Consider the following 25,362-nt stretch of genomic DNA (forward strand, 5'->3'; position numbering starts at 1 on the left):
TAGATACTCTTCCAGGTAATAAGCTAGCTAGTCACCAAGACCATGATTGGAACAGGAGCAGTTATTTGAGAATCCGCCCTCTTTCGGTTTTGTGTGACTTCAGTCTTCCTCCTTGATTATTCTGAATCAGGGTCAGAAGAAATTAAAGATGTTTAATGTCAGTTGCAATTAGTCATTTATGGTAAGAATGAGAGAGCAGAGGTTCCTACCAAGAATTTTGTAAACTCTAGAATATTATGAATGGGCTCTGTTCAGATGCATCATCCATCTTTGTATATTCACAGATAATCACTCAAAGGACTTCCATTAACAAGTAATTCGTTATTTCCATTTTAAGGCAAATCAATTGGAAAGTCTTCAGTGGAAGATTTAGCTCCCAGACTGTGCAATATAGTCCCTCATATATTTGTTTTCCATTCTCTCTATATATTTTTAAACAGTAAGAAACAGCTGCATCTCTTTTTGTAGGTTTTTAATTATTAACGTAATTTAGTACCTAAAGTACTGTTAATTTTAAGATGTTCCTTATAATACTCTATTTTTTGTAAAAAAAAATGTGATTAATCATTAGGGTAGAAAGTTGGGTTAGAAATTAAATAAATTAAAACATAGTAATGTTACAAAATGTTGAAAGCATTAGAGGGATAGTTTTCTTATTGCACTCCAGATCCTCATTCTTCCCAAAATTAATGGGAATAGAAATATCATTTTTTAGTCATTGCATTTTGGGAAGCTGGGCATTTAAGGCAACTCTTAGAATTTGGGAAACTCTCTTGCACTTTTTGGGTACAGTGTCAATATTCCCCACAAAGTTTAACCTGAGCTGACAGATATTTGGCACTTGGTTTAAATTATAAGCATTTATTAACAATTATTTAATTGTTTTAGGTGATTTCATTGCAGCTTTTTAAGTAATATATGAAAATTATTTCATTTATTTTGTTAAGTGATGCAACAAAATGCTATTCTTTGTCATCTATCACTTAGGAGATTATATAAATAACAAATGGCCAATAGATATTCCAATTGAAGAGGAGTTTGAAGTACTGTTCGCACACATCTTGCAATGCACAAAATTAATCTGGCAAATTCTTCAACCTGTCATTAAACTCTGACCTGAAGTTGGCAACAAGCCAATTGAATTTTAGAAAGTGCCAATAGAAGATAATCACAAAAAGTATCCCTGAGAAATTTACCTTATACCGACACCTTTATTTTGTACAGGCATCATTTCAAAGAGCTACTTAAATCACACAATATCAGAAAACTGTGTAGAGATAATACTTGGTCCAAAGAAGAAGCAGCTGACCCATCAATCAGATCATCAGTTACAGGTTTGTTTAATATAATTGTGTTGTAGGTCATAGAATGTACAGTCACCTTTTTCTTCTACTTCATGGTTCACAATAGAAAACTAATGAAAGGAGATAAAGAATCTATAATCGTACTTGAAGGTTAAGCACGATAATTAGAAGGTTATAACTGCATCAAAATTTGAAGGCTAAACAAATATTGTAATAACCGAGTTATATTTTGCACTAGAGACAGAAAATACAATGTAAGAGACCTGTCAAAGAATAATAAAATCAAGATAGTGACAAAGCTAATGTTCAAGACACACAATGTCTGTCCTAGAATGCCTTCAAAGGCAGAGAATGGATCTTTTGACAGTTTTTGAACAAAGTATAAAGTGTAACTTCAGATATTCTTTAATTTTTCTTGAAAAAAAGATAGCTTATGTTAAGGTTCTGGGAATAACCTGATTCCTTCTGAAAAAAACTTGAAGGTCTGAATTCATCGGGCTAAGGAAAACTCTCCATCTTTCAGTATCTGAAACCTATTCAGTAAACCTATTCAGTAAAAGAGAATGATGCTGTTCTACAGGATTAAATAAAGGACAATAAAAAAGTAACAGGAGCCGAACCTCAAAATGTAGGAGAAACCTAACTTGTTTAAAATGTCTATATGATTTGTCTATGCTTACTTTTACCAATTCAGTAGTTTACATTCAGTAGCTCTGCTTTAAAAGCTGAAGATTGTAGGTACAGGTAAAGTAATTGATAGGTATCAAACATGTCACAACCAGTTTTAAAAATATCAGTGGAATCTTTCAGCACTGATCGGATTATGCACAGGTCTACCCAGCAATGCATTTTGCTAACTGGAAAAGTTGGAATTGGGGTATTATAAAATTTCCCTTTCTAGATATGACACAGTCTTCAAATTTCTAAGCCTATTGAGAAAATATTATTTCTACATTCTTAGTTTAATTTAGCTTGACAAGATTTCAGTTATTTGCAGTTTGCCTTCAAAAAGAAAAAACCTATCCAGGCATTTTTAAGGATTCTTATTGTTTTACGCCTCTTTTTCTTCAAATTACTATTGTAGTTCTTCGCATTTCTATTTAGGGCCACTAATTTAGCATTATATGCACAGTTATTTCTTTAGGATGGAATACCTATTTTAATTTCAACTCAGCCAAATAATTTATGTGTTTTTTCCTTGGTTGTCTAAGAGCTCTACCTTTTAGAAAGATTTTGTTGGATGTTAAATCTATCTTTCTTTTGTGCTGTTGGTAATATCTCCATTGTCTAACCTGGCTAGTCCTCTGGAAATGTCTTAGGGGGTGTTATAATAACTTTTGCACTATCAGTATTGATTCTGATAACGCCAGTCAAAAGTGTACAAAAACAAAGGCTCAAGAGCTGGAGTATTATTATAGGCACTTGACTTCAGCAAAAGCTATTATCAGTTGTGAAAGTGCAAGATTGTTATTTAACAGTAGCTCTCAAAAATCGAAGGATATTATATACTCACTTTTCTTTCTATTGAAGTTGATTCTTTTGTCAGCCTTCTTTGAAAAGCCATTTAGTTGTTCAGTTTTGGCTACATATCAATATTTGATTTTTTTTTTTTTTTTAAAAAGATATAACTATTTTTCTCACACGTTTTATTCTGTGACTGTCAGGAAATACATATTTTCTCCATCACTTCATTTCATGTCATCTCTCAAAGTTCTTTGTTTTGTTTACTCAGGGAAAAATCTGCCATACAGACTTTAGTACATATCCTGATTTATGCCTATGATGCCTCCTAATCTCCTCTTGCTGGTTTTGGATTTTTTCTTCTTTTTTAAAAAAGAGATAATATTAATACATTTGATGTCTGTTCATTTTCAAAATATAAACCAAACCCAACTAATATGTTTAGTCCCAATTAATTCATTGCAATTGAAATTAAAATCTATAGCTTGTGGGTACCTTAGGCTAATATAGAATGCAATTTCCAAGGAGCCTTTCTAATCATATTGTTATGTGAAAACATCCTGTATGCAATTAAGTTTAGAATTCAGAAGGATTAGATTCTGGCATTTCCATATATAAGGTTGTAACCAATGAATATTAGAAAAGGGTTTCTAGAGAAGCCATGATGCATTATGGCTTAGGTGGACCAATGACCTATTGCAAGACAAAAAATTTTAAGCAATAACTTTCCAGAAAACAGGAGCTTAACTCAATATTCGTTTTATATAAAGCACCTTTATCCCATTCTACAGATAAAATGGTATAGCAGATATAGCAGTAAAATAAAAAGTTAACTACTTTAATAGCCCCTCACCAAATATTTTTGGGCTTTGGGCATCCACTGTGAAAAGAAAAAAAAAGAAATGTCAATATCATAATGTCCTTATATAAATCAGTATTTCATATACATTTGGCATATTGGATACAGCTCTAGTTGCTACAACTCAAAAATGGTATAGTAGAGCTATAGAATGTTCAGAGGAGGGCAGCTAAAATGATGAAGAAGCAGCTTCCCTATGAGGAAAGGTTGCAACATTTGACAAAATGAGAGGGAACGTGATTAAGGCATACAAAATTATGCATAATGCAAATAAAGTAGATAAGGAAAAGCTATTTTCCTCTTCCTAAAATAAAACCAATGAAATTGGATCCTGGAATAATTGGGACAGACAAAAGGAAATACCCTTGTGAAACAACATGTAATTAAAATTTGAAATTTACTACCAAGATATCTGGTGCTGTCTACTAGCTTGGTGGCATCAAAAAAGGGTTAGATCAGTTCATGAAAGTCATGGGATCAATGTCTATTAACCTTGATTGCCTAATGGTCCCTGAATGCCATCTGCTGGGGAATTAGTGGACTTCTTTGGCCACTTTGAAACCTGAATGTAGAATTAGATGGGACCAAGGGTCTGATCCAGCAAAGCCCTTCTTATATTCTTATAACAAAACAAAAAGAAATTGGAGAAAGAAAGGAAAACCAGAACTTTTCATTACTTTAGTAAGGAGGGCAAACAGGAAGAGGGTGAATATACTGATTCATTGCCTCCAGAAGTGAGCATCAAAATGAATTTAATATCTGTGTGAAGAAGCTAGGACTGCACATTCCAAATTGTAAAAGAGTAGCAAAACAACAAACATTTACGACAATTTCTAAAGAATAAAACAAAGCATATGCTAACTTGTTGAGAAATACAAAGCCAGTACTGCAGCGGCTGTTTTACAGTTTACTGAACTGTATCAAGCAAAAAGGGTGAAATATATTACTCCCTGCCTTTATTACATATAAACTGGATTTGTATTTATTTATTTATTTATTTATTTATTTATTTATTTATTTATTTATTTATTTATTTATTTATTTATTTGGTTCGATTTATATGCTGCCCTTTTCCGGAGACTCAGGGTGGCTTACACTGCGTTAAGCAATAGCCTTCATACTTTTGTATATACCTGCTTAGTAGGGCTTTTGGGCCCCCCCCAAGCGGTGTTCTTTTTTTATACAAAGTCAGCTTATTGCCCCCACAAACCGGGTCCTCATTTTACCTACCTCGAAAGGATAGAAGGCTGAGTCAACCTTGAGCCTGGTGAGATTTGAACTTGCAGTAATTGCAGGCAGCTGGTATTACTTAACAGTGCTTTAATCTGCTGCGCCACCAAGGCTCCTCGCTGTATTCAGTGATGTTTGCTCTTGGCTGTCAAGTAAGAAGCTAATCCCCTTGAAGCCTTGGTAGCTAAGCTGGAAAAACAAATGTATGTAGACAAGATTGTATAGGATGTGAGTCCATTCTCAGATGATAGGTGCATTGGTGCTAAAGAAAAGGGTTGCAGGAAAGAATGACATTTTGATATAAGAATTTTTCCATAGAAGTGATCCCCTCCTTGGATGATGAACCCAAATACCACCATACTGATGATATTTCACAGAAAGTGAATAATTTTTGCTTCTGGGCAATTTAATAATTACAAACACTGATCAATTGCTTTATGAAAGGTGTGTAGACTGCATGGTGACTTATCTGACTGTTAAAAGTTGTGGATATTATGTATCCAGAGACAGGTCTGGATAGAGTTGCTAAAAGAAGGATAGCTTGTCATTCCTACGGGTATCAGTGACCCTGAAAATATGTTTTCAGATAGTTCTGGAAAACGTGGAAATAGATCAGGACAGTCCTGGAAAACAAAGTTAAGAAAGCCAGGCTGGGGAAAGTCAAGACAAGCTAGCGACACCAAAGTTCAACACTAATGCTGGGATGAAAAAGCAATGGTTTAGTGGGCTCTTTAGTGCAGCAGTTTTCAAAAAATAGACTATTTTTATCACAGAAATAACAAGCTCTCAGGTTTCTGGGAGACTGAAAGATCAATATTCCAATGGCAATAAAAGAAAGGGGAATTCTAGTATACCAATGGCAGGCAGGCAGGCAGGAACGAAAAACTGATCTGTCAAAAATAAAAGATAAATAGCTGATTGGCTGTTACAATACAAGAAGAACAGAGAAAGAAGGGAAAGGAAGAGCCCGGAGGCTAGCCTTTGCCTGTCGGTTGGTTGGTTTTCCTAAAAGTAAAAAATGCCAGGTGGGGATGGAACAGCAGGGAGCCACCTTGAACCCTCCTCCTTGCTGCCTTGAACCATCCTCCCCTCACACACAATAAACTATGTGAAAGCAGCAGCACTGCCATATTGCTAAGGCCTGGTCAAGGTACTCCTGTAGGAGCAGTACATTTTATATCAGCATATTTTCCTCCCAACTGAAAGATATAAAGAAAGAACATTAATGCAGCTGTGAGGAATAAAGGCACCAACATTTTATGAGAAGGGATAGAAATTGCCTAGATGTTTGGATAGCTCAATTCAAGTATGAGAGCCATCAGGGTACTAAAGAACCATTATAAAAAGGAGGCAGAGAACAACCTCACAGAAACACCTTTCTAATTAGTAACAGATTAGTGTTAAGGAACTTGAGGAAATATTAGAAAGTGAAAGGAAGAGCATATAAAGGTTAAAGTACCTGAGATGGAAGATACAATGAGCAGAATAAGTTATGTAAAGAATTCATGAAAAGGATAATTTAAGCTACTATTTTAGAAAAGGCAAACATTAGAATACAAGGTGTAATACAACTAAGATTTGGTTGCTGCTCCTAAACCTTAACTTGGGATGGGTATGTGGAAAGTTGGATGTAGGAAAAGCAATGCACTTTAGTACCTTTTCCTAACTTCATGTCCTTGATTATTTGTGAAATGACCTACTGATATGCATCTAAGGCCTACTTGGAGAAGGCAGAGTGTCAATGTAATGATATGCACCTGCTTCATTAGTGAATACCCTCTAATTAAATTACCTCTACTAATTAAAGTAGCTATTCAGCTACTAAGTAATTCTGTAGATATGTAAAATTGTGTCCAATAAATAAAATGGGAAATGTCATTAGATTGTTCTTCATGTATATTATTTGACCAGCACTGATGAAGATCCATTGAGAATGCACATTTTATGTGAGGAAAAGAGGTTTGGAGGTATAAAATTCTCACTTGAAACTTGAAATAGGCAAAATTAAGAAGGTCTTTGTAGCCATCTGCTTTTTGGAGAGTAGAAAGATTGGTAAAAGTTTTAATATTTATTCTTAAGCAAAAACTGTGTGTCATCAAAGAAAACAGACAATAAAAATAATATTTCTCACAATATACTCTCATCATTCTTGCAGTTGTTCCAGAGCTAAAACTTCTTTGCGGAGCTGATGTTTTGAAGACATTTCAAACACCTAACCTCTGGAAAACAGAACATATTATAGAAATAGTGGAAAGGTTTGGATTGGTCTGTGTTAGTCGTGCTGGCCATGATCCTTCCCAGGACATCACTAACTTAGAGTTTTTAAATAACTACCAGCATAACATCCATTTAGTAAAAGAGTGGGTTCTAAATGAAATCAGTGCAACGAGCATAAGGTGTGCCTTGCGCAAAGGACAAAGTGTGAAATACTTGTTGCCAGACTCTGTTATTTCTTACATTAAGCAACACAATATATATATGGAAAAGATTGAATGAAATAAATTAAAGAAAATTTGGTGTAGCCCTTTAAAAGTGTTCATGCTGCTTAGTTATCTTTTGATAAGATTGAGTGAGACCAGAGACGAGCAACAAAAAAGCTGCAAAGTATGAGGAATAAAACATATTAGCAGACATTTGACGAAGAGAATATGTACAGCCTGGAAAATAGAAGGGAAAGGAGAAACATTATTGAAACCTTCAAATATATTAAGGGTGTGAATAAGGTTCTAGAAGGAAAAAAATTTAATACAAGTAATCTTAACTTACTACTTAACCATATTTTGCGGAGTATAAGATGCACCGGTGTATAAGACGCAGCTTAGTTTTTGGGGAGGAAAATAGGGGGGAAAAAATCTGCCTACCAGGTTTTCATCTGGCTAGGGTCCTTAGTTTGGTCAGCTTCAGCACATTGGTTTGCTGGTTTTTAATTCCCTGCTTGGGGATAAAAAACAGCTTCTAAGGCACAGCTGAGAGGAAGCAGCAATGAGAAAAGCAGGCAAAGCACGGGGGAAGATTGCTTCACTCGACTAGCACATAGTTAGGGCTGAAAAAAAGCTTCTAAAGAACAGCCGAGAGTCGGAGCAAAGCCTGGAGATCACTTCACTCGCTAGTGCCTGATTAAAGCACAACGGAGAGTCAAGGGAACAGGCAAAGCTGGGAAGGTTGATCACTAGTGCCTCATTAGGGCTGAAAAAAACCTTCGAAAAAGCTACATTTGGAGTATAAGACGCACCAAATTTTCAGCCTCTTTTAGGAGGGAAAAAGGTGCATCTTATACTCTGAAAAATATGGTAAATTGCGCCCAAAATTTCTGTTGATAAGCAAGACAGTTGTTAAATAAGTTTTGCCCCATTTTACAACCTTTGTTACCACAAGTGAATCACTGCAGTTGTTAAGTTAGTAATATGGTTGTCAAATGAATTTGACTTCCCCGTAAACATTGCTTGTCAGAAGTTTACAAAAGTTTATTATATAACCCCAGGACACAGCAACTGAATTGTCAAGCATCTGAATTTTGATCTCATGACCATGGGAATACTGCAATGATCATGAGTGAAAAATGCTCTTAAATCACATTTTTCAGTACTGTTATAACTTCGAACAGTCACTAAACAAACTGTTGTAAGTTGAGGACTACCTGTATTAAGTGAAAATCAAACTTAAATCAAACCTCAAGCTGACAAGAAAAAAGTTCAGAACTAATGTTAGAAAGTATTATTTCACAGAAAGACTGGGGAAGTTTGGAAACAACTTCCAGCAGAGATAGTGGATCAAGTCATCAGTTACTAAGTTTAAACATGCTTGGGATAAATACATGTTTATCATCTTGACAAAAATTTTAAAAATAGAATAAAAAACAAACAGTTAAAATATTAAAAAGAAAGTGAACCCAGACAAACAAACAAAACACTCAAAAGTCAGACTCAATGGACCACTAGGACTTTTTCTGCCATCAGTTTTAGCTCCCAATAATCGGTTTATTTTCTGTGGACAGAAGTGTGTGTGTGTGTATTTGTTCATGCATGTATGTGTGTGAGAGACCTGTTGGAGATAATAATTTGGAAGAAATCCAACTAAATGCAAAATTTGCATACAACAATGTGAACATTTCTAGAGATTGCATTTAAAACTGGATTTCCCCATTCTACATAAACAATCAAGATTCATGACAGATGCTGTTCCTTTAATAAAGTGAATAAATAAAGCCATTTTAATTTCATCTGATTTCATGGTACTAAAACTTGAAAGTATTGGAGTCAGTCATGTGTACACATTGGAAACATCATATTTTTAATGAAGCCTTGACCTAATTGAAATGTAAAGTTATTTAGGAATTTGTTAGTATGAAAAGTATTTTACTTTGTTTTGTTCTGTTTCAGTGTTTTTAGTTAACATTTCAGTGTGAATTTTTTTATATGTCTTGAATTATTTCTCTAAACCTTTCATTATACCAAGTGCCATAATGTACTTAATGGATCTATTTTAGTATTAAATTGTCAGCCACTGTCATGTTACAGTAGAAGAAACAATTCTGCTTGTCAACACTGGATTTGTAAGGCTTACCTGATTACATTTATGCCACTGCATCATTCACATTTTCTAAACATTAAAGAAAAAAAGCTACATAGTTTTTGGTTAATTACTTCGTATTATCTACGGGGATTTCACTAGTCCTTCAAATAAATTCAAAGAAAATTAATTCATTTTCAAATATGTAAGTATTTTAACCATGAATTCAAAGTTCAGAAGACATTCATGCTTATTTTTTAATACAGTCTAAGCGAAAAATATAACAAGCTGCTCTATCTTATAGGTCTTCAGGAAACTGATCAAGCAAAATGTTGCCTGAAACTTGAGTATATGCTTTAAGAGTGAAAAATGGGCTCATTAGAACCAATCAAAAAAGTTGATTAGCTGAAGAGCATATTCCAGGGGTGAAATCCAGCAGGTTCTGACAGGTTCTGGAGAACCGGTAGTGGAAATTTTGAGCAGTTTGGAGAACCGGTAGTGGAAATTTTAAGTAGTTCGGAGAACCGGCAAATAACACCTCTGGTTGGCCCCAGAGTGGGGTGGGAATGGAGATTTTGCAATATCCTACCCCTGCCATGCCCACCAAGTTACACGGTGCCCACAGAACCAGTAGTAAAAAAAAAATTGGATTTCACCACTGGCATATTCCCTTTCAATGGTGGAGTCAACAAGCTATGGAGAAATTTGTCTCTTCCTTGATTCTGACTGGTAGCAGCACAAACATTGTCTTAAGTAAGCAGGAACTGGCATTTCTTTTCAAGCAGCAAACATACTTTTTATTGCTTTTTTCCTGTTCTTTCTCATTTGACCTGCTACTTAGCAATAGGAAATCATTCACAGAAACATTTTCAACCCTCTTATTAGGAGGAGACAATATCAGTCAAAATTCTGAAAGATACTTATTTTGCTATACTTTCACAGTCTTCTGATGGCAGAATATAATTCAGGCTTAAAGAAATGTTGATTTCTATACAATTTTATATAAAAAAATATTTTGTATCTAGTTGTTTCTGATAAAACTTTCCTTTCCCCCAGAAATACTTTCAAAATAGCTAGTCTGAGCTTTGCCATTCTCAAATAATATTCCCCTTTTTTTTCTTTTTTTTTTCTTTTTTTTTTGAGGGTAAAGAGAAAAAGTAAGTAAGAACATCTGATAAAGGAAGATTACCTTTTCCAGGCAACTTTCAGGTACCCTATACATACAATATAGGACTTTAGCTATTGAGGCCTGGATTCAGATGGTACATCTTTGAAGCTAATGGGTGCATGTTATTCTGAACATGTTACACCATTTGATGCTACTATTGTATCTCAAGGTTGTCTTAACAAGCATTTCATTTAAAAAGTCATATCAACTCATGGTGTGGATGTGAGTATTAAAACATAATAATTCAAGATTTAAATAAAAGTAATCAGAAATTCAATACACTGTTTTGATAACTGAGCTGAGTCTTGAAGACTTTGGAATGAATACATGAAATTAACGACACATGATTTATCTTGGTATAATTCAGTAGAACTCGGATTATAACATTTTTCAAAGATCTCTTTATTTAGAGGCTTAACAAATATTCCAAATTAACTAATTCAATTAATTTAATCTTGAATTCATGTTACCCTGAAAAGTATTTGTTCTATAATAGGATTGTTAAAATTTCCCTGCTGTATTTCTAAGTGATGAGAAGACTTTACAGTCTAATGTGATTTCCTTCAAGCAACAGCATATTGTTGAATAATGCAGTACAACATGTATTTTTTTCTTCACTTGCTTACTTGCACAGGAGTTAATGGGTTTCTGTGAAGTACTGCTTATTCCTCAGCCTGAAAAGACTTCACATTCTCTTAGCTGAAAACGTGTTCTGATTAATAAAATGCTCACTTCTGCTAGAGATGCTGGGTGTTAGTCCAATAATACAAGGTTGAATGAGTAATGCCTGGCACATTGTCAGCCATCTATTAACTAGCTAGTTAATATCTGCCGTCTTATATCACTAAGGAATTACTTCATTAAGCATGGTTTGTTCAACAAATTTGGTTATTCATAAAAATATAAAATTCCTTTTTAGTGATGTAACATTTTTGCAATTGGAAATCAGTTTTTAAAGACTATAACATTGCATCAGCCTTATTAAATAAAATGCCTTCTCCAAACAGTGGATAGAATTTACCATTATCAGTAACAGCCATCTTTTTTGTTTAGTCATTTGAAAGCAAAAATCTACCATTGTTAAAATCTCTATCCAGATAATCAGTGACCTTACAGCTGTCCTGCAGAAAGGGAGTGACATATTCCATTGAAATCAAACCACCCCACAAGCAAAAATGTTCAGCTTTGTGGAAGAACTTAAAAATAACACTTCAATGCTAATCAGCTTAAAGGAACTAGCTTAGCTGAACGAGCAGATAAAGGAAACTAAGAATTTAAACTTGCTTCTAGAAAAGGGACTGAGCTGGATGGTGAAGAATTAAAACGTTAGAAAAAATCTTTGACTTTTAACTAGAAAGCAAACAGGAGTATGCCTGCAGATTTCAATGGTTATTGGAAAATGCTCAGTAATGAGAATTTTGAGGAGTATTTGAAAGCTCTAGGTAAGATTTTTTCTCCCCACTTTTTCCATTTATTTGAGCCTTAGGATGAATTATACGACTTCACTAGATATGCAATTTGCATGAAAATATTCATAGCAGCTAGTTTCTTTATTAATATTGCTCTTCTGACTAAATAGGAACTGAAGCAATTTTGAAAGTAATAAAATCCATAAAGTACATAATACAAATTGCAATATTTTCAATTTATCCAGATGAATTATCAGAATTTTATTCTAGAATTTTATTTATTCTATATATGGCATAAGGTACAAAGTTTAATGACTTGGAAGGGTGGATTTAAAACTAAGAAGATCCCCCACTCTCCCCAATTTAAACCATAAATTTCCACACAAGAATAAGAAACCAGATTGGGGACAGAAAAATCTTAGCAAAGAGCCAGTTTTCATTGACTTCATCTAGAAATCGTCTGGATTTTTTTCAGCCCAGATCTCGTAATCTTATTTTAAAAGGAAGCATGAATATTAACCTATATTGAATTTTAGATTTAAACAGCAGCACAGTTTTCAGTGTTTCCCCAAATTTTGGATCATTAATTTTATAAAATATTCCAGCCTCTCTTTTTTTCTTCCAGATGTAAATATTGCAGTGAGAAAAATAGCCAGTAGGCTCAAACCTGACAAAGAGATTATTCAGGATGGAAACCATATGATCATTAAAACCCTCAGCACTTTTAAAAACTACATCATGGATTTTGAAATAGGGACAGAATTTGAAGAGGATTTAACAGGGGTGGATGGTCGCAAATGTATGGTAAGATTTAAAATGTTGCTCCTATAAGACTAAATTATGAGCTTAAAAATCCTGCTTCACTATTGTCACTGGTTTTGTGGCAAGATTTTTCTGATAATCCTGCTTTAGTGTTCAGTAACATTTTAGCCAAAAAATTCAATCCAAAATGTATTTTCAAAACAGCTGAAATTTACCATTGTTTTATATATATATATATATATATATATATATATATACATTCAACAGTAAGCCATATTAAATGCAATGGACCTTACTTTCAGGTAAATGAGTACAAAGTATACTTTTCATTAAATATATTTCTGTGTTGAAATCTTGATGGCATTAAGGATATTTCCATGTAATACTGAACAGCGTTGTAAAAAAAACCTTGGTTTCTCATTTAATTGTTTTTAATAGTTTAACTTTTAATGTTTTATATATGATCTTTAAATGCATTGTAAGCCGCCTTGAGTCTTCGGAGAAAGGCGGCATACAAGTTGAACAAACAAACAAACAAATAAATAGATTGATAAATTGATAAAATTTACAAATGTGGTTTTTAGGCACATTTTGATAATTTATATAACGCAATACTTAGGTATCTGGTATCTGACTATCCTATAAATATATTTCTGCATGGAAATCTTGATGGCATTAAGATTATATCCATATACAATGAACTGCATTATAAAAAAATACATTTGATTTTTCAAATATGTTCATAAATTTACAAAAATAGTTTCTAGGTATATTTTGCTAGTTATACAAAACAGTCCTTCACTCCTAGGGTATATTTATTCATTTGAATGGGATTTCTGATAGAATAAACTCCTGCTTGTCATAAATTGAGTTGACAGCCACAGGTATTTATTACTTTTCCTTTCACCTTTCACTAATCACTCTAAATAAACCAAGAATGAATGCACATTTTCTTGAAAAGATACTTATATCAGAAACAACATGCTTACTTGAAGTGAACATTTAGGTCATCTTTTGACAGACAAGCAGTATTGTGACTTTTGTAAGAAATCATATTAATTAACGGCACAAGTTTGCTAAATCAAAATCTAAAATATGCTGCTCTATTAGTCTCAGACAACCACGAATCAAGGGATTTCCAACTGCAAAAAGCTATTTAGATGGAGAAAAGATTTATAAATGGAAAAGAAAACATTCTGAGTGAGCACTGCTTCATTCTATACTTAAGAAAACAAAAGATTCTCTTATTACAGAAGTTGAAAAGATATGTGTGAATTTTGTTTTGACACTAAGCAATTTCACCTTCTATACACTGGGCTATCAAAACACAATGTGATGTGGAAATGAAATGAGTGACAGGTTATTGGTTTTAAATAGATAATGTGCTAATATTTTCTTTCTAAATAACTTAAAATCTTTTAATCTAAATGTATGAAGAGAAGATACAATGTCTTCCTGAAGATTCTCTCCATAAGTATGGCTGTTTCCATAAAAATAGGAGTTGTCACTAATAAGAAACACCATTCTCTAGAAATGTGTCTTCCAAATTTTCTGATTTATTGGACTAACAAATTGCAAGCGTCTCCCCTTATCTCTGAGATCCCAAAGCAAATTATCTACTTTAATTTCCTGTCCACAATAAGAACTCTATGAGGTAAATTGGACTAAAAGAAAGCAAGTGTCCAGAAGACATTCAGAGGACTTCCATGGTTGAGGGAGACTCTGAAACAGTCTTCCATAATTTGAATCAGTTATTAACCACTGTATTATACTGGTCGGCCTGACAAATTGTAACTGATTAATTGTAACTCTTTTTTTTTCAGCTGTTATACTTGGTTGCCACTTAATTTTCATTCTTACTTTTTACATCTTTCCATTATGGCAGGTTTGTCACAAATGAGTTACTTTGGAATCACTAGAAGAAATGCTCCGTTACAAATGAAATGAAAAAGTGTATGGTCCAATATTCTTTTCTAAAACATGATTGCCAAAAATTGTTGCAATGATTTCCAATTATACCAAACAAAACTTGTGCAAAAATACCCCCCCCCCCCGGCAAATATCCTTAGGTAAAAAAGCAGCCAAGAGGCACAAGGTGACCTTGCTTTTTGTTTTACCATTCTCTTCTTCATGGCTCTCTCCTGTCCCTGAAACATTAACGGCTGTCCTTAAGTACCTGACACAGACAGAGATGATACATAGCCATGGGAAGAGAATAGGATTCTTGAAAACTTGGTAAGGAACGTTTTCTTCCTGGCTATAATGTGCAGCAGATGGATTTTAAATATGCATAAACAAAAATGCAATTTGTTTATTGTTACTAATACACGCACCAGGTAAATCATTAAGTATTCTAAATAAATTAAATGACAGTGTGCTTAAAAATTGATCCCTGCCTGTGCTCACACCAACTAAGCACTATAATCTGGCACTTTATCCTTCTCAAGGCTGCACAGTAAGCATTCTACATTTTAAAAGCGCCTGAACGATTAGAATACTGAAAAGCAATTTATGCAAAGAATAAAGAGCAAAGGAAAATGCCATTTACTGAAATGGTTGATTTGAAACTCTTCCACGAACTACATAGCCTTGCATACAATTTTATATCATGCATTTGTCTTATAATTAATTATTTCCTTCACTATTAAATTAGCTTTCTGTACCCCATCTTTCTGAGTATCGATTCTTATCAGTTGACTGCAGCTTAGCTCCTCCATTGGTTCCTTGCTGACTCAAAAAAAAGTAATTTTCAAGTTTAAAATTGTATTCTACAAGGCTAAAAAATTGCCCTTTTGTCCTAAGCTTGGAAAATTCAATAAGCATCTATGCTGCTGACAGTAACGTGTACAATGCATTATATATGTTTTGTATTTTCCTTAATTTTTGTGTAATTTGCAAGTATTGGGCAATACTGAAATAACCAAATCTGCCGTTTTATTCAAAAATATCTGCCAGTTTTTCACTCCATTTTCAGATATACATTGTAAACATTTTCCAGAATAGAACACAGCTCAAAATTAAATAATAAAGCAAATCAGTAAATATAATGAAACAATATACTTCCCACATCTTGCTCTTTTGCTAAGTAGATATATTGCTGTAAACATGAGTGATGACTGTATCCTAGAATCTGCCTCTTGTGAATTCATCACTGGTATTTTCTATAAAGTTTTAGAGGTGAAAATTGACTGTGCTGTCTGTTTCCAGAATCTTTAAATCTGCCTCAGGCCTATATGCCTTGATTGAGGATGTAGGAAAAATTGTGTCATAACACAAGGAAATATAAAGTAATTGTTTCAATGCCAGTTCCTCCAATCTTGTTGCAGTTCAGATTATAATCTAGTCCTGCACACAAATTACACTTGATTTTAGCCAAAAGGCCGAGAAGTAATATCTAAGTCCTTTTGGTTTTTAACTGCTTATAGGGGAAAGACATATTATTTCAGAATTGCAACTCATTGAGTTTTATTTACTCTATTATTGAATACAGGACTCATTTATTCATATAGCACTAGCACTTAGACTTATATAGTGCTTCACAGTGCTTTACAGCCCTCTCTAAGCCGTTTAGAGAGTCAGCATATTGCCCCCAACAATTTGGGTCCTCATTTTGCTGATGTTGGAAGGATGGAAGGCTGAGTCAACCTTGAGCCTGATGATATTCAAACTGCCAAATACAGATACTCAAACAGCAGGCAGCTGGCAGTCAGCAGAAGTAACCTGCAGTACTGCATTCTAACCACTGCGCCACTGTGGCTCTATATAACATCCAAATTAATTAAATGTAATAAATGAACAACTGGCCTGCTCCGCCCATGAGCAGAGGAGGCATGCTGTGGGCCCTGTCAGTCAAGGAACCTAGCTGCAGAGTCCAAGTGAAAAACCTTCTCTGCTGTGGCTACTACCCTTTGGAACATCTTACTTCCTGAGCTGAGATTGGCTCCTTTCTGTTCTTCCGCAGGAGCCTAAGAACTGGCTCCCCTAGATGGTTTGGGGTAGTGGTGGAATTCAAATTTTTTACTACTAGTTCTGTGGGCATGGCTTGGTGGGCGTGTTGTTGCTTGGTGGGCATGGCAGGGGAAGGATACTGCAAAATCTCCATTCCCACCCCACTCTAGGGGAAGGATATTGCAAAATCTCATTCCCACCCAACTCTAGGGAAAGGATATTGCAAAATCACCATTCCCACCCACTCTGGGGCCAGCCAGACATGGTATTTGCCGGTTCTCCAAACTACTCAAAATTTCCATTACTGGTTCTCCAGAACTTGTCAGAACCTGCTAAATTTCACCCCTGGTTTGGGGCTCTAATGGGAACATCATACTGGAGATGGCTTTGAATTAACTGTGCATCCTGTTCTTTCCCTCCCCTTCTTTTAACTATGATTTTATCTTGACTGGGATTGCTATTTGTATTGTTTTAGATATATTTATTTGTTAGATCTTTGAGGTTTTATTGCTGTAAGCCACCCACACTCATTTTGTTATGAGATGGGCAGCAAGTTTTATTTATTTAATAAATAAATAAAACTTGACTCAAATGCACTTACTAGGTTATGTTAACATAAAGACTGGAAATATTTTCTAGTTATATTATTAAATATAGGTCATGTAATTGCAAGATTGTTGGGGGTTTTTTAGATTATAAGAACTTCAGTTGATTTTGGGGTGAAAATTGAATACAAAAGAAGAATCAAAACACTGATAATCTTGTATTGAAGCAAATACTGTTCATCAATTGCTAGAAGAATTAACAGTGAAACGAATTCTCATATTTAGAGGCAGTCAATCATTGATGGCTAGATATTTATGTTCAGCTCCTCAACTGAAGTGGCTTTTTAATTTTATAGTAGAGATATTTGTTTCATATAGCCAGTTCAATTGTTATTGGATCAAATCTCTGTATTAAATTGACTTTCCAAATAAACTGAATTTATTTAACAATTTGATGGCCTGCTACATAGGCATCAATCCCTTATCAAATTAGGGAAGCAAATTCCCTCAGTTTTCCAATCAGATTTGATTTTCACAGGTCTACTTGGTTTAAGTTTCATTTTCTACTCTTAGGATGTCAGGTTGAATAATTTTTTAGACTGGTCAGCTGCATGGTCCAGTACAATAGGGCTCCTGTGCTATTCTTATTTTCATTTATTTACAGAAAAGAAAATGTGTGCCTTAATAAGGAACCTTTTATATGCTTTCAAATTGGCATCTCTAGTGGGACATTCTTCAATTTCTGCTTTTTAATGTTACAAAAATGCAGGATAAAATAATGGAGATTCATGTCAAATTTATCCCAGTTAGCAGTGACATATTCAGAATAAATGATTTTTTGCTGATGTTGTACCTGCCTCAGAGAATCTAATTTTTATTCTAGAAATGAAGAATAATTCCTCTATCTCTTCCACACCAAATATAGGGCTCTTGTGATGCGGCAAATGTAATGTGATACACTAGAAATGCTATATCAAAGTTTTCTTGGGGACAACATTGTTGCCAGTAACTGTGGAACTCCGTGCCGTAGATGAAACGCTAATAATTATTTGGACTGGATGAACAGGCATCCATTGTGGAAAACCAATCCTATGGGCCACTTTTTGACTAACAATGTATAGGATTGTCCTAGCATCATCTTGCCTTTGCTGAAGTGTTGGAAACCTTGTATATTATTTTAGTACAACAAATGGCTGAATGACTCTAGAAGACACTGAAGATTGATACAAGGGAAAGAAATGTACTCAGTGCGGCTCATACGAATATTTGCTTCTGATATGGTGTGATAGGAGATTTACTAGAAGGTTTTCTTTGCTTATCTTCTTTGACTTTAGCAAAAAAGTTGATCCTGTCTTCTTTAGTTCAAGAAGAGCTGTAGTGATATCTGGGCATCTTTTCTCTGTTCTGAACTTTTGGGCCCTGCAGATAGCCAGGTAGCAATGCCAAGATCTACCATCACCTTCAAGCAATCTTGTACCACACTGTATTTCTTCTGTACAATTCCAAAACCATTACACAGTTCTGGGTGTTTCCACACTACCATGACAGGCACTGCTGCTGCATCCTGTATCAGTAAGCTCTTCACAGGAGTATACTTAGACATGTACATATTATACCTCCATTTTCATATTGTGCTACTCTCTTATCTTTTAACCATGTTGTTGGCTAAGTCATACTTAATTTGGTTTGTCTAATACTAAGTATAAACTCTTCAAAGTAGACCAGATTAAGAAATGATTCCGTGGGAAGTTCATTAAAGATACTTTAATGAGATCGGCTCTAATAATAGAATCTTGCAAATCTGATTGTGATCCTCCTGCCCTTTCTTCTATAACACATTACATCAGGTAGGAGACATCTGCTAGCTCTTCTTTTGATACTGTCTCCCTTCCCAGGTGTTAAGGAATGTTTTCTTTGCATAATGGTTTATTTCAAGCTGTCTCCTGGTTCTTTACACCAAGCCAACTCTAACTATCCTAGGCAGAGATTCAGTCTTGTTATCGTTCCTCAGAAGAAAAAGTTCTCTTTGCAATTATAGTGGGGAATCGCGTACTCATAGCAGCTCTAAAGCAGCTGTGAAGTTGCTCTGGCAAACACCTCTAATTGGCAATCTCCTTTGCAAATAAGTTTTAATGTGATTGACCTGAACCAGCTCATGATTCCAAAGATTGTTTAGGCACATAGTTTCTAGAAGGTCTGATATATGTGGGGAAAAATGCTGTTCCAAGAACTATTGGGTTTATCATACTCTGTAACTGTTGTTCAAGAATTAATCTATCAAGAATCTTTTTTTCACTATGATTCAAATTTTTGTAACTAATAACCAAGTAGACAAGCATATTGTCTAGTAATTTTAGCATATTCTAGAACACATTCTAGCACACGTGTGTGTCTCCACAAATGATAGCATTCTGCAAAAATATTGGACCAGTCTGCCCTGAATTAAAGCTTGCGTAGTTGATTACAGAACGATTGAAATGCGTTAATAAAACATTTATTGGCTCTGTTATGATATGATCATTTTAGATACTTGGTCAATAAATAGAATAGCAATAAAATATGGAATGCTTTATAAATGTTACAAAGGATTTTTCATATATACCATAAGGGCAGATACATTGTTTACTGATAAAACAATTACTTTGGCGACTACCTTTGTAAGCTGCAAAGATCAATATTCTTCACCTTATGTCAAATATGTCTACACTTCTTGGCTCTGGCACAATAGATGGAGGATATACAAAAATCTGACTAACAGCTTTGTTTTGTTTTTTTACTAATTGCCATCATTTAATAAATCTACAGTGAAAGCAATATCATAACTAGTGTAATTTGCATTTATTGTAGATTCGAATTTGCCTGGAGCTGATAATCTCAAGCATACATAAGCCAGTGACAGTTTGCTTAATAGCAGGAACCGTAATGAAGCTGTATTATCTTTAACAGAAACAGCATTTAAAGAGGATTTAGAATAGTTTTCTCAAATTGCTGTCCTCAAGATATTCTGAGACTGTGATCCCAGGAATTTACCTGTTGGAAATTCTGGATATTATAGTCTGGTATATATAGAGGGCAGTTGGCTGAAGATAGCTGATTTGCAAGGTTCATTAATTATACTGCTTTTCTTAGTAAATAAAATAAAAGGATATCATTGGCATTAAAAGTAAAATGTACAAAAATTATGTTTTCTGCTTAAAATGATATTTGATTTTTGAATTTTGTTGTAATTCTCATTGGTGTCCTGTCTATGGGTAAAATATACACAGAAATACACCAATGTATGTCACAAGTTGGATAGTGCACATTTAGTGGCTACATTCTGTTTGTAATTGCCTGTTATATGCACTTGTTTTCTCTTTGGCCAACAAGAACTGCTAACATAATTCCTTTGTTCAGCTCTCTAGTTTGTGATGCGAAAGACTCATGGATTTTATTTCTTCTGTACCAACATATAATTGTAGTAAATATGCAGTCAAATATACATCTTTAAAAGGGAAAAATATTTTTCAAATTGCAAAAAAATCCTGGTTATTTTAATGGATATGTCATATATTCTCAGATATAAATTATATTAAATTCAATAGAACTCTCTGCAGTTACGTGTTTATATTAATGTGACCAAATCTAAAAGCTTCTCTGAAAACATTAAGGAAGGGAATCTGGCTGTGCAGATGTTGCTAGAACATCTTTTTTATTGATCATGCTGTTTAAGTTGCTTGGAATTTTAATCAACATCTGGAGAGTCCCAACTCTACATTGAAACAACAAAGACAGATTTCATTTATCAGCTTAAAGGTATTGAAAGAAGTTTTACTAAAATGTTGCTAATGAAGGAATCATGTTTTGTCCTTCCCAAACTTTTAGAAGTTCTCAAAGAAACATCTCTGAAGAGCTTCTACTTGATATGTATACTCAAATGGAATAGTCAATTATTTAAAGATGCAGGTCCTACAGAGCACAGTGTTAAAGATCATGTGGCAATCTGGTTGTTATGAATTATCTCTGTATCTGCTGGAAAAATTATTAAAATGTATGAAGCTTTCTGCTTTTCATCCAATTACATGTATGAAGGTCTAAAGTTCCATTATTCAGACTTTCATATTTCAAAGATTTTTTTGAATAACTGTGTAATTAATCAGTAAATGCAAGTCACCAAAAATATTTTAAAAATGAAGGTTTTAACCTCTGTGTGTGTGTGTGTGTGACCTTTACCATACCCAGCTGTGCCTCTCTCTTGATAATTGCAGGTCTCATTAACTTGTCTACCTAACATCCTTAGCATCCTCATGACAGAAATTACAGACCTTGTTACATACAATCCATTGCAATTGAATCAGGAAGACTTGGCATGAAATTGATTTATGTTCCACAATAGCTGGAAACAACTGGACTCTGTATTCTTTACAAGTGCCAAATGTGGGTTGTAGATAATATACAAAGATGTGTTAGTACTATGCTCATAGGTTGTAATGATTTGGCATTTAGATAAATGCTCAATAGCATTTATCTAAACTCAATAGAACTCAATAGAAATGTGTTTCTTGTAAAGAAGTGGGGAAAGTGCAAGGAAATGTGCTAATCACACTTTAAGAATAGGAACAATTTTTCTAAACGTAAGTCTTTTTACAACTTTACATTCCCATGGGCGTATGTTTGGAAGAAAGCTAGGAAGAAAATACTTCAAGTGTTAGTGTGGGAGCAGATGAAAAGAACCTCTACAATTTCTGGACCATCTGAACTTAGTAGACAACTTATTTTTTTAAATATATTATTTCAAATGGAAATATAGAAACAAAAGTCCACACACAGTCTAAGGTGACAACTAATTTTAATTTTAGCATAGGTCAGGGTAACCTACCCAGAATGTTTATCAGATTCTAGAGAATTTTAGCCTTCAGAATCTGAAGGATTCTGAAGGCTAAAATTTAGTGTCAAATTAAATTCAGTTTTTAGTAGTGCCTTTTGTTTTAAAGCATATAAAGCACATGATTGCGCTTCCAAGAACTATCATTTTATTGAATTAAATGTAGACATGAAACAATCAAACTTCTAAGAACCAGAGAAGAAATAAAGGTAAGAGCATAGTACTAAAAACTTAATTCTTCTTTCCAGAAATCAATATGACTTACCCCAAAAATAAGTCCTAGTGAAGGAGGGTGGGCGCGGCCACATAGGATGCGGTGAGAAAGCATGGGCCGGTGGTGTCTGGCAGCAGCCGCAGCCCACACACCACAGGTGAGTTGAGTACCAGTGCAAGCAGCAGACGGAAGCAGATGGTCCGGATGCACTACATGGACCACGGGAAAGCCGAGTGGTGGGGGATCAGAACGGCAGGTGGCCACAGAAGGTTCATCTTTGCACTGCGATGCTGGCAGCAGACAGAGGCAGAGAGGTGGGGAGAGGCAGGTGATCTAGGTGATCAGGTGACACAGGCTGCGAGAAACCAGAGCACAGTGAGCCAGAGTGGCAAGTGGCTATAGGAGGCTCATCTTCACATCTCTCAGTTTGCCTGTCTTGCCCTCCGTGCCTTCCATTCTGCGCAGCACCAGAGGGCACCAACCAAGGGACTGGCAGGCTACAGTTGCTGCCAGATACCATCGGTCCGCATGGACTTGCTGGGACCTTGAATTGCAAAGTGTTACTTATTTTATCCATCTTTTGCATGGATTTGAAAAAATGACTTTCAAACATTTTCATTTGTTCTTGACATATCCTATTACTCAAGCTTTTCATTATTCACCAATCATCTGCAAACTGAACATTATTTTATTTGCAATAATTACTCCAGTACAACTTTTACTATTTACATCATGGAAAAAAGACATATAATGTAACTTCATCATTTTTGTCCTGAGCCCCTGTAGCATCAATTGTCAAATTTTTCCAACCTTGATTCAATTTACTAAATTGCCTGGCTAAACTCTTGCCTAAGCTAATATTCTGCAGAAGTCTTCAAGACTCAATTTAGCTGGATAAGAATCTTTATTGCAAACTAGTTGAAGCTGTACAGAACAGTTGTTTGTTCCTCTGCCTCTGTACACTGCCTTTGTAAGGGAGTAAATGCTTATTGGAGTCCATAGTATTTTCTTCCCACAGATTAACAGACTCTTTGTGTGCTGTTTAGAGGCCTTGAAGTTGAGTGGCTGTTGAGTGTTAGAATAACTGCCCACTCTAGCCTGAAAATCACTGGCTCTCAGCCTGCTTCTCACAGCAACAACACATTAAAAGCATTACCTTAATTACCTCCAGGATTCTGAAATACCCCTTACACCTGGGAGAACATGAAGCTGAAATCGGAGAAAAGATGGTTCTTTAAATAGAACTTTGGTATTCTTGAGAGACCCTGCAGCTTTCTCTGCTCAATGATCTATAAACTGAATGGAAATACAAATGTTTTCCATTTCTGATGCCTTATATTCATTTGGGTTCCAAGCAATATCTCTTTATCGTACTCTATTGTATTCTAAGAGTATGCATATAATCAGGTTTCATCCATATTAAATTTATTTTTATTTATTTCACAAGACTTAAACCTGAGAGAGACTATTTACAGTTACATTAAAAATAAATAAGATTATGATCTAAATAGAACAGCAATCCAAACAATCTATTAACACACCTAAACTGGAAAGAAAAACAAATAGTAACCCAATTGGTTACTTTTTCACAAATAATAATCATATTGGTAATGCCACAGTGATTAGAATGTAGTATTGCAGGCAAACTGCCCACAGTCAAGAGTTCAATCCTGCCAGGGCTCGAGTTTGACTCAGCCTTCTATCCTTCCAAGGTCAGTAAAATGGGGACCCAGATGGTTGTGAGCAATATGCTGACTGTAAAACTGCTTAGAGAGGGCTGTAAAGCACTGTGAATCAGTATATAAGTCTACAGTAAATGTTATTGCTATAATATTCCAACCACTGATGCACTCAGAAAAGTCATATTTTTACATAAAGCCAGGAGCGAGAGAAACATTCCAATATCTGGAGGGATGCTATCCTACTTTATTGTAAGGTAACATAAATAGAATCTTGCAAGTCTGAAAGTATTTCTACCTGCCCCCCCCCATTCTCTTTACAGCCCAAGAAACCAGGGAGGGTTTCTCCTGAAATTGCCCCCACTCTCACATTCCTGCTGCAGTTTAAACCTGCCTTTTATCTGACCAGTCCCTTGGCTCAGCCTTGTTGCCTATCTTCCAAAGTCATTCCACATACTATTACACATTCACTGCAGATGAGCAAGGGAATGTGCAGAAAACCTACCCTCTTTGATATTTCTGAATGGGAAGAATTATTGAGAGAAGGGTTTTCTGCAAATATCCAGGCCTTGGACCACAAAGTGCTTTAAATATGATAGCTAACAGCTGGAACTGCACCTGAAGCTAACTGGTAACCAGTGCAGCTTTCTAAGTGGTGTTATGTGGTCACATCAACATGTATCAGTAGTGACTCAAGGTGCTGCCTTTAAAACCAGCTATAGCTTTTAATTATTTTTCAATTCATTTAAATTCATTATGGTTCATTGCATAGTTCAAAAGGGACATGGCCAAGGCATAGATGATTGTGATGAGTGAGTGAGTGAGTGAGTGAAACTTTCCCTTCTAGGAAAGATCATAAAGGATGCACAAGATAGACCTGTGAAAGGGCTTTCTTGGCACAGTCACCATTTCCAATTTCAGCCATAATATTCTTTTTCCATACTTCTTTGTCTTATCTTACTTTCTCTTAATACATAAACAGTATCACTATCCACCATTAATTCCTAATCTCTTACAATAACATCAATTAATTATCTTATTTCTCCATTACAGAATATATTTCTCAAAATCCCTATCCCACTTTTTAACATTTCAGTAAGAGCAATAGAATTGCTGCTTTTTCTATAGGCAAGTTGTGGAGTAGAATATGTTTTGAATTATTTACCAAAATTTCTTTACTTATTTAATGTATTAATCAAATATATGTAGCTGACCAAAGGAGATTCTGGGCAGCGCACAACAAACAGGTAAAACCAAGAAATTGTTTTAAAAATCACATTATTACAAAAATTGTTCATCACCATATAAAAAGAACAATAGATCTTCAAATTTGGAGATAACAAAGAAGGTCATACTTCAGTAATGAAATAAATCTACACAAGATTTTCATCTATTTATGAGCTAACTCTT

The 25,362-nt window shown here is 34.8% G+C and overlaps 2 protein-coding genes across 7 annotated transcripts in view; both read left to right on the forward strand.

Annotated features, from left to right (window-relative positions):
• NMNAT3 (nicotinamide nucleotide adenylyltransferase 3) overlaps window positions 1-9,477 on the forward strand; it is a 37,893-nt gene extending 28,416 nt beyond the window's left edge. For all 5 annotated transcript variants that reach the window (XM_087872689.1, XM_087872686.1, XM_087872690.1 and 2 more), the window contains 2 exons: window positions 1,225-1,334; window positions 7,010-9,477. In XM_087872689.1, the coding sequence (XP_087728815.1) occupies window positions 1,225-1,334; window positions 7,010-7,350 (451 nt within the window). In that variant the 3' untranslated portion in view covers window positions 7,351-9,477. The remainder of the gene's footprint in view (window positions 1-1,224; window positions 1,335-7,009) is intronic.
• Window positions 9,478-10,320: 843 nt separating this feature from the next.
• RBP1 (retinol binding protein 1) overlaps window positions 10,321-25,362 on the forward strand; it is a 41,417-nt gene continuing 26,375 nt past the window's right edge. For both annotated transcript variants that reach the window (XM_087872691.1, XM_034439456.3), the window contains exons 1-2: window positions 10,321-11,973; window positions 12,566-12,744. In XM_087872691.1, the coding sequence (XP_087728817.1) occupies window positions 11,901-11,973; window positions 12,566-12,744 (252 nt within the window). In that variant the 5' untranslated portion in view covers window positions 10,321-11,900. The remainder of the gene's footprint in view (window positions 11,974-12,565; window positions 12,745-25,362) is intronic.

The sequence above is a fragment of the Pantherophis guttatus genome, chromosome 6, assembly GCF_059756535.1.
Source record: "Pantherophis guttatus breed Tessera chromosome 6, ASM5975653v1, whole genome shotgun sequence".
In the NCBI taxonomy this organism is placed as follows: Eukaryota; Metazoa; Chordata; class Lepidosauria; order Squamata; family Colubridae; genus Pantherophis; species Pantherophis guttatus.